This window comes from Syzygium oleosum, unplaced genomic scaffold (assembly GCF_021117445.2).
Source record: "Syzygium oleosum isolate NSW1041296 unplaced genomic scaffold, Sole_v2.1 Sole_v2.18, whole genome shotgun sequence".
Lineage (NCBI taxonomy): Eukaryota > Viridiplantae > Streptophyta > Magnoliopsida > Myrtales > Myrtaceae > Syzygium > Syzygium oleosum.
This window is the reverse complement of record NW_026607502.1, coordinates 4,275,518-4,293,465: the sequence shown is the minus strand read 5'-3', so window position 1 is coordinate 4,293,465 and position 17,948 is coordinate 4,275,518. Positions and strand designations below refer to the sequence as shown.

The following is a 17,948-nucleotide window of genomic DNA, read 5'->3' as shown; positions in this document are numbered from 1 at the left end:
GCATTGATTCAAAACTTATTTCCAATATATCTTATATTATTTTTCTGTAGAAAGTACAAAGAAAAAGCTAAAAACTAGTTAAATATCGAAATAATACCAAAAGCCGAACCGATCAAGGCGGATACTTCAATTTTTTTTTTACCAAGGGACCTACCTAATCCTCATGTTAGCCGACCTAAAATCAGTCAGTTGGTTCACAAGTTGAACCGTCCCACTTCCTCACCCCCTAAATTTTGATGTATCTCTCATCCCATATCATCTAAGTATGGGTTGTTGTGCCAATAGTTAAGTCTCGTGGAACGTTACACAAGCATAATTCGTTTCGTTTCAAAGCCGAACGGGCGTGGATGAGCTACGATCAGGCGCAGACAATATCGTGCTGGCATCCGATTGGAATAAAGCCTACCCTGGCATTTGAGCCAGCCTGGGGATGCTGGGTTTGCCTATTTGTACATGATTCCACATCGTCTAAATATGGGCTGTTTGCGCTCGTAGAAAAATTCTGGCCAACCTTACGCTGTTACCATCACAACGTTTTCAAGCAGTTAAGACTATTGTCTGGCACCTTGGTGGAGCCGCCTGCACTGACGAATGAAGTTTATCCGCGGGTGATGAGAAAACTCACATTATGCAATGCCCTCCCTATCCCTTCTACTTCCCCCTTTTTGTTTTGAACTGTGTTTCTTTTTGTTCTTATGATTCGTTTTGGTGAATATTGCAATGGTCATAAAATAGTTTGGCAATTCTCATTCTCTTTTCCTCCCTCCATTGTCTCTTCTTCTTCCTTCTTTCCCTTTCTCTTTGTGAAGAAATTGGTGGGAAGGGGTAATTAGAGCTGGCGAATCTCCTAGTCATATTATCGTAAGAGCTTCGCACTCGCACCAACCAAGTGTTCGGCTTAAACTGCAATTCACTTTCATTTCAAAACTTTCGACTGTTTATCGTTTGTGAGGATATTTGCCAATTTGAGGTAAGTGCCAAGCAATAAAATATGGGGACAATAACACCACAAGTGACATAATTTTCGTATGGCGTCACTAAAGAGCCATACTTATTTTTCAATCATTTGAGTGCCGCATTGATTGACGATCGTTCACTTGAGCACCTCCAATATATATTCCAGCGATTCGTCCAACTTTTTTAAATAGAACTTTGAGACCAACGTGATTTGAAAAGGAATTCGAGTCCGAAGTGGAAATTGAAGGAGATGACAGGGCAAATGGGACTAAAAACGACGACGCTTCATCGAAAATCTGAGGAAAGAAGAAGATATGTTGGTGTTATGATTTTAGAGGAAAGAAGAAAATCTGAAATTGATTGTGGTAATCCTTTTTACTGTTGGTAGTGGCCTTCCTCCATGTCCCAATTCCTCAATTTTTCGTTAATTCCGACTGCCAAATCACTGATAACACTTAAGCGAAAGATTTTTAACCAATAATGTAGCACTCAATTAATTCGAAAAAAAAAAATTACACTTCTGGTAACTTTTTCCCTAAGCAACAGGGGCCAAATTAGTCCAATTTTTCGTCTAACACAAATAAAGGATTAAGGGTGTATTTGATAACCATTCTGTTTTCGAAAATAATTTCTACTAAGAAATGATTCTTTTTTATTTCATTCTCAAAAACAATTTCTAAGCATTTGCAGGTATTTGGTAACTGCCCAAAATTTCTATTCTTGAACAAGAAAAAGAACAAAATTTTGTTTGATAACTACACAAAATTTCTTTTTATTAATAATATTTTGATTTTTTTAATATTTCTTTTTTTTTATTTTTCCTTTTTTTATTTTTTTTTTCTTCTTCTTCCTCTTCCTTGGCCCATGGCCAGGTCGCCGGCGAGGGCGTCGCGGCCCTCACTGCAGCCCTCGCCAGATCCGGCGAGGGCGACATTCGCCGGATCTGGCGACGGCAGCGGCGGAGGTCACCCACGCAAGATCCGGCGAGGGCCGCGACGCCCTCGCCGGCCCTGGCCTATGGCCGGTCGCCGGTGGTTGGCAGCCGGCAACTAGCAACAGGCTAGGAAGAAAACGAAGAAGAAGAAGAAAAAAAAATTATTTTCATTTCTAATTCTTGTTCCTATAATCAAGAAGCAACTTTTTTTGCGTCTTGATTCTATTCCAAAACTGATTTTGGGAACAAATTTATGCAAATTTGTACTCGGGAACAAAAAATTTACCAAAAGGATTTATCTTTCAAAAATGATTTTGGGAACAAAAGAATAGAATCAGTTACTATTTGGTCAGTTACCAAACGCAGCCTAAAAGATCACTATTGGTTGTGTAGGAAGATATGAAAGAGATGAAAAAATTGGATAGTTGCCTATCCATAAAATATTGTACATTGTCATTCCTAGCTACATGTGCTTGGGATTTAAACTTTTATTAATAAAACCAGATGTTCTATATATCAAATGCAGACAATTATGCATTCGATGTCCCAACTAAATTTCCCTAGTATCCCCTCAACTTTTGTTGCAAATGATCGTGTTAATGAATGGTGGATCTTAGAGAGATTTTCCGTATCTTGTGAAACTAATTTGAAGACCATGTGAGATGTTAAGACCAAAATCATGCATGTCATTTCATTTTTTTTGTTATAGTAATCAAGGGACGTCTAGGCTAGTTTTCGAGCGTCTCGACTAGCCCATCTCCCAAGCAGTCTTGAGGGCACACTCTCTCATGTCGGCTTTATGCTTTCACGATTTCACTTCTATAGTGTTCCAAACATTTTATGGATTCTTTGGTAGCGTAGGTTCGGCTTGTGTACTAGGAGTAGAGATCGCTTCGACTTTACTCCAGCTCCGGTTTTATCAATGTAGTCATAAGTCTTAATTTTTCTGACTAATTACCATCGAAAATCGCTAACACGATGATCCAAAAGTTGTCCAAGTTAGCATACTATGTAGGACGGCCAACGATGACAAAACTCCGCATCAGCAATTGGCCAGAAAGGTTACATTGAAATTTCGAAGCAAAAATTTATGATAATATTGCTAAAATGAAAATATTTAGGACTGAATTGTCATCTGTACAATAAAGTTAGAACCGAATTGGTAATGTCCCCAATTAAGGCGTGTTTCACTCACTGCCGAAATGTTCGACTGGAGACGTTAAGGGCCCATTTGATAACGTGCCAAATAGTGAAAATTTCTGTTCTTTTGTTCCCAGAAATAGTTTGGGAACAGAAATGCGTTTGGTAAACTTTTTATTCCTGGGCACATTTTTGCAAATATTTGTGCCGAGAAACAGTTTTGGAAGAGAATCAAGAAGTAAAAAAAAGTTGCTTCTTGTTTCTCGGCACAATTTTGAGAATCAGTTTTTTTTCTTCTTTTTCTTTTTTTTCTTTTCTTCTTTTTGTGTTTCTCTTCTTGGGTTGTGGCCGGCGGCCGCCCAGCCCAGGCCGCGAGGGCGTCACGGCCCTCGCCGGCCGCCGGCAGAGCGAGGTCCCCCTGCCGGCGAGGCGAGGCGAGGTTGGACCCCGCCGCTTGGGTGAGGCGGCTCGCCGTCGGTCATGGCGAGGTCGGCCTCGCCCGGATCTGGCGAGGCCGAGCCTCGCCGTCGCGACCCACGGCGAAGCCGACCTCGCCGTGGGTCGCGACGGCGAGGCTCGGCCTCGCCGAGTCAGGCGAGGCCGACCTCGCCGTCGCGACCCACGGCGAGGCTAGGCCTCGCCGAGATCTAGGGTGACGCCGAGCCTCGCCGTGGGTCGCGAGGGCGAGGTCGGCCTCACCCGGATCTAGCGAGGCCGAGCCTCGCCGTCGTGACCCACGGCGAGGTCGGCTACGCCGTGGGTCGCGAGGGCGAGGCTCGGCTTCACCCGATCTGGGCGAGGCCGACCTCACCATGACCGACGGCGAGCCGCCTCGCCCAGGCGGCGAGGGTCCAGCCCTCGCCCTCGCCGGCAGGGGGGACCCTCGCCTCCACCGACGGCCTGGGCTATGGCTGGTCTCCGGCAACCGGCCATGACCTGGGTAGAAAGAAAAAAAAAATTAAACAATTCAAAATATTATTAATAAAAAGGAATTTGTGTGTAGTTACCAAACGCATTTCTATTCTTTTCTATTCCAGGAATAGAAATTTTGGACAGTTTCTGGACGCCTTCAAATGCACGAGAAATTGTTTCGAGGCACGAGAATAAAAAAATCATTTACGTTCGGAAATAATTAGAGCGCGAGAATGGTTGTCATGCGCACCCTAAGACTATCCACCAGGTAAGCCCGGAATAAGTCCCTGCCGAGCCGACAACTGCTAAAGACTGCTATTAATGACAATTGCTGACATGATGATCCACAGACATCGAGCAATTAATGACAAACACTGCTATCAACCGTTGCCACGGTTGGAGAGACAGGTGGAATGAGATTTCTATTCTCGTCGTGGTCAATAACACAACAATTTTTATAGCGGGCAAAAATTTCAATGAGAGAGGCATAGGAGTCAATGTCTGACTACTTTCTTACCAAAAAGGTTATAGCTCAAACTCTCTTTTCCGCCAACGGACAAAGGGACCCTGCTCGCAAATAAATTAAGGAGATGGGGCCGGAGGGTATCAAGTCCTAAGTTTGATCTTTATAAGCATCGCACACATATGTATATAAAAGAGATGAGTGAGATAAAAAAAAAACCTCTCCTTTTGCCAAACGCAATTTGATCAATAAAGAGATATGTGCTTATTGTACATACTCTACTCTAACTAGTTATTGCTACATTACTAGAGGTGTGAATTAGTTGTCGTATCCACCTCATGCTCCGTGAACGCAAGTTTGTACAACCGATCCCCGCCCTCACGAGAGGCACACAAACTTTGCCGCCTTGTTTGTGTCGCCTCGCTTTCGTCTCGATTGAAAATTAATTCACGAGACTTAATCAACATGAGTGTCATGTCGGATTTCTTACTTTCAAGATAGCGAAAGAAAATTGATTGTCCGGATTCCTATCTTTGTTAATTCCAGAAACCTATCACTTACAAGACAAGATAGAGAAAGAGTGTTATTTGTAGTGTATATTATCTCTTGTATAATGTATAACTAATGTAGAAAATCGAATTCAATCTTTACAAATATAGTTTTTTTTGTCAAATTATAGATATAGTGTTTTTTGGTCAAAATATATAAATATACTTAAGGGTTAATACCATTAAAAACTCTAAACTGGTACACCTATAATAAATTTACCTCGAACTAATTTTTTAACCACGAAAAACTCCAAACTAGTACACTTGTAACAAATTAACCCCAAACCAATTTTTTAATCACAAAAAATCTCAAACCAGTACATTTGTAACAAATTTACCCCTCGTTAAATTAGATTAATTCAACGAAAAATCACAAATTGATAAACTTGTGACAAACAGAGGAGGTAAAACCCAAATTGGTACATCCGTTAACTATTACATGTCATTCAACTCAACAATTTAACGGTAAAATTTAACGGAAATTAACATAGGGCAAATTTGTCTCAAGTATATTAGTTTAGGGTTTTTGGTAGTCAGAAATTAGTTTACTGTAAATTTACTACAGATGTACCAGTTTAGGGGGTTTTTTTAATATTAATCCTTATAAATATAGTTTTTTTTTGTCATATATAAATATTTTTTTGGTCGAAATATATGAATAGAGTGAATGGGTGAGTGCTTCCTTTTGACATTTTGACAACCTCTTTTTGGTCGAAACATTTTGACAACCTTAACAGACACACCTTTTAGCCTGAAATCAACCGACAAACAGAAATAGTTGGTCGGCTTTGGCATTTCGTCATCCACAGTCCTTCCGTCGGCGTTCGTTTGTGTCGTCGCGGCCTGAAAGTTCTCCACCATTCTCACTCAACCCCGAGTTCAGGCCAAGCAGAGCGGAGTCTTCGTGTCGCCCCCCGCAAGAATGCCCAACAAGAAATCCTCAAACCGCGGGAAATCCGTCTCTTCTTCTCCTGCCGTCAACGCGGCGTCGAACGAGTGAGTAATCGCTTCCTCTCCTTCCCCCATCTCGGTTTTCTTGATTCTTGAAATCGACCCACTTGAGAATGATCCAAATTCGACCCGAGGAGCGAGTTCCGCGAAGCGTTCCGATGGCGGGTGTCGTTTGTAGGGCCTAAAGAATCTCGTCTTGGTTTTGTTGAATGCGCAGGAGAGGCAGGATGGTGTTGAGGGTCAAATCGAGTGAGAAGATGAAGCAGTTGGCTCTGCTGAGCAGAGAGAGCGAGGAGGAGTGGAGGCCCAAGTCGGTGAAGAAGGGCCAGACGGCGAGAGGGAAGAAGAATGTTAAGCTTGACGCGAAGATGCCCAAGAAACCGCCCACTGCTTTTTTCTACTTCTTGTGAGTTTTTCGACTTGTTTGTCTCAGTTTAATAGATGGTTGGTGTTTTCTTTTTTGCCCCCCAATTTGTTAGGACTAGGAATCTTGGCTTGTTCTCGAATTCGGTTGCTGTTGTGTTGTCTCCTGCTTGTGTCTGTACTTGGTCTAGAGATGTTGCTGGTCGCTTGGAATTTTAGAATTCGTCGGAGTAATCTCTGGACTGTTGGTCAATGATGTTGCTTATGCGTGAAACAAGCTGTTGAATTATGTCATCGCGTTATATTCCACCGAGAAGTCTGACCAGGAATTGTCCAGTGATGTTTTTGTGGATTTTTCATGAACGATTTAACGCACGATTATTTTGCATGAGCATTGTAGTAGATCTTTTAGGTGTGCAATTACTTGCGATATGTGGTGTAGTGGAAGAGAGAAGATGAAGAAGATTTTGTCAGGAAGGAGCTAGTTTATGTGTCTGAAATATGAAAAGCCTTTTCCTGATGATTGAAATGGGTTTCTAATACTTGTGGTCGTGTCATGTATAAATTCTTTCTTTCTTTCTTGTTGTTTTTAGGATTTTGTGGCTTGTCTAAATTGCTAGATAGCTTTGTCTCCTGCATGCAGTATGTCTCCTGCATGCAGTATGCCTCCATCATACTGATTGATGTCTTTTTGAGTGAGTGATAGTTAGTAGTCGGAAGGCCTCTAGGTCTCCATACTAAGTTCTGGCAGATAGAAGCTTTTTTGCTTTTTTTTCGTTTTATTTTGGTGCTCTTTACTGCAGCAGATATACCCTTGCAACTTTTGACAGTTTGAAGGTACATCATAGCAAGTGAATGCCATATCTGTCATCACCTAGAATAGTTTTGTGTAATGGACATTGACCTATATCCTTTGTTGTCTCAAACATCATTATCTTGCATTTAAGAGCAAGAGTGCTTGAAATATAGTAGTCAAGGATGGACAATAGAATAACACAATTTTGAGAACATTGAAAATATGTATTCTGCAGATACTAGGCTGTGTTGAACTGTTGAATTGATGAAAATGGCGCTTCGAGTTGGTTCTGGTGACATTTGTTTAGAAACATATGTATAGCATACATCGTCAGACTGAATATCGGTCTCATGGTTTGAAGCTATGCACAGGTAGTTATGTACACTGTTCTAGAGGTTGAGACTTGAGAGTCAAGTCCCTCCTTGGGTGGCTTATAATTGACTCGTTCCTTCCATTAGGGGCTTTTAACATGTGGATCGGTCTAGTGAAATAAGTTGGTCTGTTTGCGGTTTGGTGGTACCATAATTCATAACTGAAACCAAATTGTGATTTGTGAATCGACTTGGGTCTACTAAATTTAGCTAGTCTACCAGTGCCACTTATGTCACTGCTGGTGGTTGTAGGGAATGATCTGGATATCCTAGAGTCAAATGGGATGGACAATTTGGAGGTGTATTTTTCATTTCTATTTTTTGGTTAAGGAGATAATGACCCAGTGTTTTCCGTATCACTTTTTTTCACCCCTTTATGTTCGGAGGTTTGAACAGGTGGCCCATCTTTCTCTAAAGAAGGAGATGCCACTATGTCAATTGCCTTTTTAGCCTGGAGGTGCATTGTCAAGTGCCCTCTTTGCTATTCTTTTTAGTTAACCTTCCTAGGGTCTAGGGTTTAGATAACAGGTGGTGAGTCATCAACAGTAGGGTAGCAGTACTTGTTGTGTCAATATTTCTAAATGTTTTGTATCATTATGAAAGTAGCTTAAAAGTGTTTCCAGTATGATGGAGATTATTTTTTGTAAATAAGAAGGGAATCATGTTGATTTCATGTTTATCTTGTTTGTCTTGTGTCAGATTCAAGTTTCATTTACTTAATTGTTTCTTCGTAGTGTTCGAGTCATGTATACATGTCGTGTTTGAAATTGCCCCCCAACCAGGTTTCGGAATGTTTCGGGACTTATTGTTTGAGTAAAATGTCAAGGACAAGATTAATTCTCATACTGCCATCAGTTATCTCTGTATTGCATTGCTATTAGTAAACACAAATAACTCGTTCGCAGAAATCGCGAATATGATTTTATAGCAGAAGTAATTTGGAAGCTGCCCATGGAACTAAATACGCCATTACAAATGTCTCTTTCTCACACCCTTGTTTGAAGGCATGGCAAAAGAGTTCCATACAGGATTGAGGAGCACTCAAGGGACTACAATTGATGTGAATGTAATTAAGAGGAAAATCTCCATTGTACTTAGTTAGAATCTTAGAAGTGGATTAAGCTGTAGGTTGTGGTATGAACCTTAACATGATAAGTATTCTGAGATTGGAAGGCTTCTCTCCTGCCAATATGGATGATGTCAAACAGCCTTACTTTGCAAAGTTCCGGAGGGTGGTCAGGCTAGAGAGATGTTATGGGACAATTCTGGTTTCAAATCCACTCAATGTAATAGTATGCAGATCTGACTCCAGCTCAAATTATCTCACCAAACTGAAAACTAGCCTCAATAGGATAATGACTTTGAGCCTGTAAAAGTTATCTGTTTTCATGTTTGATACTGACATAACTGTCTTAATAACGGGATCAAGTTAAGCGTTGCATATTCTTGAAGTTGGAGTCTTTGAGTTTCCAGTGATTCTTTGACAAAGATCCACAACTGCCAAGTCTTATCTGTTCATGTGTTTAGCTACTTTTGTCACGATATCATCTTATCAGTTCTATCTATCTTTTCGTTTTAATCCTGAGTCCTGTTTGGGTATCATTTTCTCTGCATCAGTACATGAATCCTTGGGAATAATCACTAAATACTCTGACTTGAGCATCGTATGCAGAGTTATACTGCTTTCTGTGTTTTTTAGGACCATCATATTTTTAAGAGATCATAAATCTTATTCCTTTGTACAATGAAATGTTATGACGTGATTCTGTTATTTCCATTTCAAGGGAGGATTTTCGAAAGGATTATCAAGAGCGGAACCCAGATGTCAAGTCAATGCGGGATGTACGTTCACAATATTTGCTTTGTAAATATTAGTGGCTTGGTAGTTGGTATTCATTGCATATGATGCTACCTGTATGTTCTGGCATTACGTCCTATATATTCATGTTATTATTTGTTCTCTCCTTCTAGATTGGCAAGGCTTGTGGTGAGAAGTGGAAGACAATGACTTACGAGGTTTGTGATATCTATCCCTTTAAATTCACCAGGCTTTTCTCAAATGGTGCGTAATCTGGGTTTACTTTATTGCTGCTTTATGGTTTCCCTGGTCATGTTATTCATGGAAGAGTATATAATAACTACAAAAGAGGGTTTCCTATGCATAGTGATGTTTAGAGAAATAGAACAGATATGAGGTCGGTTAATGTAGTATCTAGTCCTATCCTACGTTTGGCATGTGCTTTAGATGCTTTGAGTACAAATGTTTTTTCTATTGATAGAAATTAATGTCCTTAATAATCCTCTAGAGAGCATTCTATAGGCTAAAAACAATGAAGAAGAAGATGGAACAAGAAGGTTTCTGGAACCATTTCTAAATCCATCTTCCCACTGCCACCTGTCAGCTGTGGTATCAGGCAGTGGCAGGTCACTGGCTAGCCTGGAGACCCAGTCACTGCCATTTCCAAAGAAACTCAGATTAAAGAAAACTATGACTGAACAGGACACCCACTGGTCCCCTACTAGTTTTTAGATACAGCAGCTCACAGCAGTTTCTTGCTACCTGGAGAAGAAAGAGCAGTGGTAGGATGCAATCAATTTTGGAGTCCTTTCTACTGCATTACTACTAGAGAAGAAATATAGAAATAAAAAAGAAATTCAAAGAGAAGTGCTGTGGATACAAAATGACAGTTTAAAAATGGAGGAAATTTGAAGACCTGATTCCTGAGGTTTTGGTGAAGATCTAGAACTTGCTATCTCGAACTTATGAGCCTAGAGAGAGAGAGACAGAGAGAGAGACACGCAGAGACAGAGAGACAGAGAGAGGGAGAGGGAGGGAGGGAGGGAGGAGGAGGATGAGGATGAGGAGGAACAAACTAACTTTGGTAGTGTAGAGCAGTATATGGGGGTGCTATAGCCTATAGGGTATAATGGAGGTGAAGATGAAATAGTCAACTATGATCTAGACTACAGCTTTTAGTTGGAACTGCCTGGTAATGGGAAGGAAGATTATGGGTACAAACCAGTGTGTAAGATATCTTTCATCTTCCCAATGAAACACTTAAAATTGGTTGTAGGGAGATTTCTGATGATTCTCATGTAGCAAATATGTCGACCTTGTAAGAGTGGAGTAGCATGTTTATTTTAGGATAATGGTATTTTTTGGATTTACACTGCCATGTTTAGATAACAATTATAGTCTTTCATTGAGGCCACCCTCTCTACTGGATTTGCCTGAGCATCTTGTGTCCTCTTTCTCTCCATCCATCATTCGCTCACACTTAGTTTCCTTCTCTCTGTTTCGGTTTAGTAGTCTTTTGGTTCTTTTTTATTTGGTTCTGTTCTCCAGGTTGCATCAACAAAATTAAAGTACTGCCGCCTTCAAATCAAGTATTCATTCTGTTTCTTTCCTTTGCCCTCACCCCTTTTGTCGGGCTGTGTTCCATACTCTTCTGTAAGGGACAGCCCTTAATATATGAAAAATTTCCTATATTGCAGCTTACCATTGTTTAATAACAAAGTACTTCAAGGTTGATTGTTCCTTTTTGGCCTTATTGTGTTCATTAATTACAATGTGAATGAGATGTGAACAAAATCAAGAACAAGAATATAGTGACATATTGGCCAATCACTTAGGCAAGGGGATCAGAATACACCAATTATAGTGCCATTTTCTTTTTAAAGACCAGTTTGGTGATGGAAATAACAGTGAAGTCTGAATATTTAAATAGACAAAGTATGCATACAGTGTTGGGCAGAGGAATCCTCTTTTGGAATCTGACATGAAGAGAAAATGACGTTGGACGTGAAGTATGTTCATGGAATTTGCCGATTAAGGCTTGCATATCTGAAGTTATCATGCTTGGTCCTAGGACAGACCCCTATCCTGTAGTTTAGCATCTTGTGATGGCAATTATCAGCCCATCTTGATTTCATCTGTTATGTGGTTGATGATCCATTATGTGCACTTTTCGCCTCGACAGGTGATTCTGGGTTGGCACTTTGGCCAATCACCTTACGATGTATAACTGCTTTTATTTTTGGCCAATGCATTTACGTCTCACTTGTTTGCCTTTTCCAAGCCATGATTTAGATCCCCCTCTCAGGGGATGAATCTATCCATCTTTTTTTTAACCCAGAGTTTCATATGGATTTTTATCGCATTTGACAGGAAAAGGTTCACTATTATGACTTAGCCAATGAGAAAAGGAGAGAATTTGACAAGGCCATGGCAGAATACATCAAAAGAAAGGTATAGTTTGCTTCATCTGTGTATGCTCGTCATATCTTGCCGTTGTGTCGTGAAGTATTTCTCAGAAGAGAGTGTGAATTGCAGGAAAGCGGTGAAGATGAGGAAACTGAGGATGACTCCGAGTTTAAATAGGACGTGATTGTATGATATTGAGTAATTGATCTGCCCATTGTATATGATTAGTAATTTCAGTAGCCCTTTGATTTGAATTCTCTTTACTTGACAATTCTCAAGTTAGTTCTTGGAAGTTGGAGACGATTGCAGGTTTAGATTCTCATGTTCATGTGTAGGAAAACTAAACTTCTTAGCATGCTTCGACTTCATTTTCTGTCCCCTCTTTTGTGCAATGTAGTATTGCACAATTTGGTGTAGCTATCGATCATTAATGAAGGCAATACCCTGTGCACTATATCAAACTTGAGCCGACTCCTTTTCAGGTATTCTCTGATGTAATTTTGTACAATTTGCTGAGAACTGAATGAACTAAAATAAATGCCTAGCAGGCTACAAATATGGTCGATTTAAGTTGGGTTAGCAAGCTATTCAATTTGCGGTGTGTTGCTGCGAACGCAAATTAAGAATCCGTTTGTTTGAAGGAAAACTGTTCGTGGGAAATTATTTTCTGACTTTCCTTATTTGGATGACGGAAGAACCAATTGATCTTTGGAAAACATTTTCCATGGACTGAAAAACGACAAGCTTAGATTGAGGGAAAATGACTTTCCTTTCCGGTAAGAATGAAATCAATTTCCTTAAATCACCAAACAAATGATAACTAACCATTTTCTTTGAAAATGATTTTCATGGAAAATATTTTCTTGTATCATGAAGTTTTCAGCGGAACAAACGCACACTAAGTTTGATCATAGAAATACAATCCAGTGTGCTGCATTAGTCTCTAAAGTGAAAGAATGTTCCTCTGAAGCTCAGAATTTAGAAAATGAGGAATTAGGTTGTGGATGTAGGAATGGGCTCCTGAGATGTTCCCAATTCGTTTGTTGTCCTTTGAACTAGTAATTCATCTTGTATCAGTCACTCTTATTGTATCATCAGCCCTTTTGTGATCCCTTGGAAGGTTGTGAATTGGTAGATATGGCTTTTGAATTGATGATCTTGATCCGTGCTTGGCTTTTTCTTTATGACTTTGTGGCGTAATTCTCTCAATATGAGGAGCAACCGTCTCTATACTCATCGTAATTCTCACAAAACAATCCGTTGCGCAAGTTCGGAGAATTGTCAATCTGCATTCAATAGGAGACTTTACTATCCACGAAAAATGAAAGCCGCGAAATCAACCAAAACTTTTCATTTGGTTATCACTGCGGATGAGGTTCTATTAGTTCATGTAATTCAATTTTGAGTTATATCTTGTGCAAGAGTTATAACAGGAGCACAACTGCACCAGAACAAGAACGTCGTATGTAATTGTATGAAGCTCATTACAAGTTCAACGATCTCTCTTTCCGTACATCGCGTTGGCTTGGCAATTTCAACGAATCTGCTATGTTCTTGACCTCAGCTATCATTGCGACCACGTCATTAAGCTTGTTGATTGCCGATCCAACACCCTGCAATTTTTCGAATGACTTAAAATCTGAGCACACCGACTCCTAAGAACTTGAGAAAACAGAAGACGTCCTCTAATTAAAGAGTGGAATGAGAGTATAGATTGGCATATATACCACTCCCGCAGCACCGGCAGTGATGGCCATGGGAGCCGTAACCACGCTGAGACCCGACGAACACATCACGGGAATCTTGACAGCTCTTGAGATAGAATATGCCGCAGCTAATGTAGGCGTCGCCTAAAATTATGATATAACAGCAAGCAGATTTAATATCTCGTGGTGTGAAGCCGTCACCAAAATAAAACAGACCATCGCCAAAACATCCCAACAAATCAGGATCTACTTATCAATCATGCTATTGAAGGCGTTGACACATGATAATGGTTAAAGCTTCTGAAATTTACCTTCTCAATCAAGCCGAGAACTCCGGATGCAGAAGGATTAGAACACTTCCCTCCTTCTGTCTGGATTATGTCAGCACCTTCTTGTTCCAGCAACTCAGCAAGCTTCACCTGTTTGGTTTGTTCAAAATCGTTACCTACTCGACATTGTGAATCGACATGAATTTCCAATCCAAAGAAACAATAGGGATGCTTACAAACCTGATCAGGTAGGCTTATTGTGTGAGGCACGGTCACGGACAATGGCACGGAAGGCAGGATCCTTCTAGTCTCTTTAGTTAAATCTAGAATCTGCAAAGAGCATTTGACAACATGAGACATAAAATCATGAAGAACTTTTCGAACTTTTCTCTGCCTCTGTAAAAACTGTCACTTATTCCTGGGACTAGAAATAAAGAGAATCTTTGATGAAATAAAAAGAACACAATGCCATGCCAGTATTTTCTTATTTTCTATCTTTCACTCTTTTATAAGAAAAGAGGTCCATGGATCACCGCATAATCTTTATCGTCCTCCATTATGTGAAAATGCGCATCCTGGAAATCATTATCACTGAGGCCCTATTTTTTTTTCCTAAATTTGCAAAATTGTTAGCTCCCAGCTAAAGGATTCTCAGCCATCTTTGGCCAGAAATGTTTCATACATCATTTACTCGAGAGATGTCCACATAATTTAGAACTGAGAAAAAGATTGCAGTATCACAAGCTCAACTACCTGATCTGGAGAGAAAACCATGCCCGTCTCGTAGAAGGAATCGTAGTTTCCAATTTCAACCTGCATCAAAGAGCAACATTTTCTCATTCTAAGTGAATATTTCATCTGCAAGAAACTTGTTGATCTTTTATTCCTTAATTGAGAAGTAGAAGCTGGAAGATCAAGCAACGATAAGTCAAACCATAAGAGCTCCCGCTTTAACTGCAGCCACAAACGCTGCTGGATCCACTGAAGAAACGCATACCTGAAAGAGGAGATACAATTAAAAAAGAAAATTATTTCCTAAACACTCAAAATCAAACAAGCTCTCAAAAAATTGCCTTCATCTGAACACGGTTCAGTGATGAACTTTGCAATATGGACAAGGTGATGAACATTTGGTGTAGTTGATACTAAACATCGAGGTATGCATTCATTCAAATGCTACTCTCAAAGCTTCATTCTTATCTATTACAAGATGATTGTATTATCATCTTTTATAATATCACGAGATAGAAATATGAACATGAACATTGCTCATCTTGAGAAGCAAAACTGGAAGTGGACGCACAAGAACTTCGAACAAGAATGCTCACCGGAAGAGAAGTCAAGGCAATGGCTAACCTCACTAGCTCAGGATCACAAGCTATGTCAACATGAGTTGCTCCTCCCTGCATTGTAGGTCAGACATGGTGATCAGTCGGACCATAGCCAATATAGATACACAAAATGGGCAAGCCCATGAAAACAACATTCTCTAGTTAGTAACAAGAATATTCATTTTCTTTTTCCCAAGCAGCAGAAAAAACTTTCGATAGGTTAATTGTGTGATTGACAGTTACACAGATAACAAAGCCAATTGAACTCTGACATTTGCATTTGGATTAAGTCTAATATCCAACCAACTCTATCGAGTGCAAAACCATCCCATCTTTAGGCTGCTCCCTCGGGATTTGGCTCGTGTCTTATTTGTCTCATGATGTTACAAAATATTTCATGGGTTTTGGGTATACCGGCCTTAAGTGGGGTCATCATCAGACAAAAAAATTAATATGCTTTGTTTGGGAAATATAGGTTTCCTTGAGAGCTGTAACATTTAGAACAAAAGCTCCCTGACCATGGGAGTGGTTTGTCAATTTGGCTACAACACTTTCTGCAACCTATAACGTCCTCTTCGTCACAAAGTTGGGAGTCATTCAAATTGAGTAATGCTACCAGAGAAAACTTTGAACTTAAATTAATCAAAGGAAATGCAGTTAAAGCCATTTTGTTGCCTATCCACTCCAGTGACAAACGTGAAGAAAACAGCCCATAAAATGAAAATTTCAAAGGCAGGACTCATGTCTTCTCATAAACCATTGGAGTGGCACCTGGGTAAACCAGAGAACATAGTGCAGATTGAAAAACCCATAACCAACCTTATCAGCAGCAGTAACTACAGAAGACACATTCTCTCTGTCAAAATTTTGCAAACCTGAAATAATCTGCAACAAAACCATCAACCAATTGTCTGCACAAAATTAAAAACCTCAAGATAAAGTCAAATTTATAGCTAAAGATGCAAGCGGGTGTTTCTCCTATCATCACCTTAAGAGCCCTTCTCTCATGGAAACCATTCAAGGCTAATTCTCTGGAAGTTGATAGGATTGCCCTGGTTGTCAAAGAAGTTCTTCTTCTGGATGGCGACCATCGTTTGGAAGAAAGAGCCGAACCCAGAAGAGGGTTCTGGTTTGGCTTCAGGAGAGATTGAGATGGAGAAGACATCGGCATGCAGATTGATGAGTACATCTGTTTTTCTGTTCCCGTCTCCTCACCTCTCACTATGCAATGTGTTCTCTAATGGGGGGGTCTTGGATAAGGAGGGCTAGGAGGGGGAGACAGCTAGCTTTGCATCAGTTTCCCAGAAAGCGTCTTCAGATATTTTGGCTCGGGTCCATCCTCACCTCCATCCTATTTGATCCAAGGGGGGCGGTTTGTACTTTTGGCAGATCTTTGTTTCCTTCTTTGGGAATTATAAGGTACTTTGCATTCAACAACGTAAGAATTTACTTGAACTGAACAAACATTCCTCTAGGCATTATGCTCCTAAAGCGAAGGAGCATGCCTCTCGCTCTGCATAAACACTTCATCGAAAACGGACAGTTTTTCTCCCAAACTCTAATTTCTCTCATTTTTAATCCGGTCTAACTTCATTATCCCTCTTTTGGTGGTGTTTTCTCGAGTTTTCGGATCCTATGATACAAGGCATGTGTCAACCCCGTAGAACGGATGCTTAGCTCGAATATGTCCGTGTAAATTTCAAAGGAAAATCCCATCATAGACTGAACTTATCTTCGTGAGACCCCGATATCTCAAACTATTTTTCATCTTACCAATACACTCAAATTTATATCGGCAATCCAAAAAATACCTTTTCTTGACAATTCCAACCATAATTATGGTTAAAAATATGACGTTATGGCATGGGTGGATTACACCATTTAAGATATCAAATGCAGGAAACTTTTCAGTCACTCTACGAGTTTCGGATATTGGTGAAGTAAAAAAAAAGTTTAAGATATTAGTATCTCACATGACAAAATTTAGGCTTTTTTATGGGATTAACCTAATTTTAAATGAGTTGGTCCGGTACGGCCCCACGTGTGGCTCATCATGCCTCGAATTATAGCGGTTCATGATAGCCCAACCTATATGTGGAGCGGGTCGTACTTGGGCATGACCACCTTTGTGCTTCAAGTCATGCTGTGCCAGAGCGTATCCTCTTTTATTTATGGCAAATGGTTACTAATCACGGGTCGTTGTCGGCCCGATCCAACAAGTCAATTTGGCCCACCCCGGCCCACTAACAAACGAGTTGTGCAATGCCCAAGTTGGCCCAACCCACTTGACACCACTATTATAGGACTACTCTTTAAAAAAAGGAGTTAATACCACAAAAAATTTCAAACTGGTATACATGTGACAAATTTACCTCAAACTAATTTTTTGACCACAAAAAACCCAAACCGGTACGCCTGTGATAAATTTACCCTCCGTTAGTTTTCGTTAAGTTGGATTAATACCACAATTAATCACAAATTGGTGCACTAGTAACAAACAGAGAGTAAAATCCCAAACTGGTATACTCGTCAATGTATCACGTATTAATCAATACCCAGCTTACAGAGGTCGCTTGTTCACAGTTGATATCCTAGCTTAGAATTTTTCTCGATTAGAATTTCGAACTAAAATTGCACAGAAAGACTTCAATAATCGTACAGAATTGAAATCGAGAAAAACAAAGTACATAAATAAAATGCAGAGTGTGGCAAAATAACAAACATCAAAAGTACAATTTACTCCGATTGAAGTCACGTTATTTTTTTGACCAAAAGAAAAAGTCACGTTATTTGATTGTGTAACCCATCATCAATTGAGGGAAATTTTGGAGGCAATTGCCGAAAAGTTCGATTTAGACAAAAGTATAGGCCTTTGCTATATGGTTGAACATATTACATGGGGAAGTTGAACTGCTAATAGAATAATGCTAATCACCAACAAAACCATTAGGATAATTTTAAGATAAGTTGACTTATTTTTCTTTGACCAAACTGCAATATATA

General features: G+C 40.0%; 2 protein-coding genes across 2 annotated transcripts; one reads left to right on the top strand and one right to left on the bottom strand.

Moving 5' to 3' along the window:
- Positions 1 to 5,708: 5,708 nt before the first annotated feature.
- On the top strand, positions 5,709 to 12,100 carry LOC115688917 (high mobility group B protein 14-like). The gene is made up of 6 exons (XM_056319487.1): positions 5,709 to 5,950; positions 6,123 to 6,311; positions 9,220 to 9,277; positions 9,407 to 9,451; positions 11,604 to 11,684; positions 11,769 to 12,100. The coding sequence occupies exons 1-6, from the start codon at positions 5,877 to 5,879 to the stop codon at positions 11,814 to 11,816; spliced, it is 495 nt and encodes a 164-aa protein (XP_056175462.1). The 5' UTR covers positions 5,709 to 5,876; the 3' UTR covers positions 11,817 to 12,100.
- An 875-nt stretch (positions 12,101 to 12,975) lies between these two features.
- Positions 12,976 to 16,356, bottom strand: LOC115688914 (uncharacterized protein ycf23-like). The gene is made up of 9 exons (XM_030614871.2): positions 15,934 to 16,356; positions 15,765 to 15,830; positions 14,943 to 15,017; positions 14,549 to 14,611; positions 14,368 to 14,427; positions 13,855 to 13,944; positions 13,657 to 13,764; positions 13,367 to 13,489; positions 12,976 to 13,252 (listed from the first exon to the last, which is right to left on the bottom strand). The coding sequence occupies exons 1-9, from the start codon at positions 16,132 to 16,134 to the stop codon at positions 13,124 to 13,126; spliced, it is 915 nt and encodes a 304-aa protein (XP_030470731.1). The 5' UTR covers positions 16,135 to 16,356; the 3' UTR covers positions 12,976 to 13,123.
- Positions 16,357 to 17,948: the final 1,592 nt, after the last annotated feature.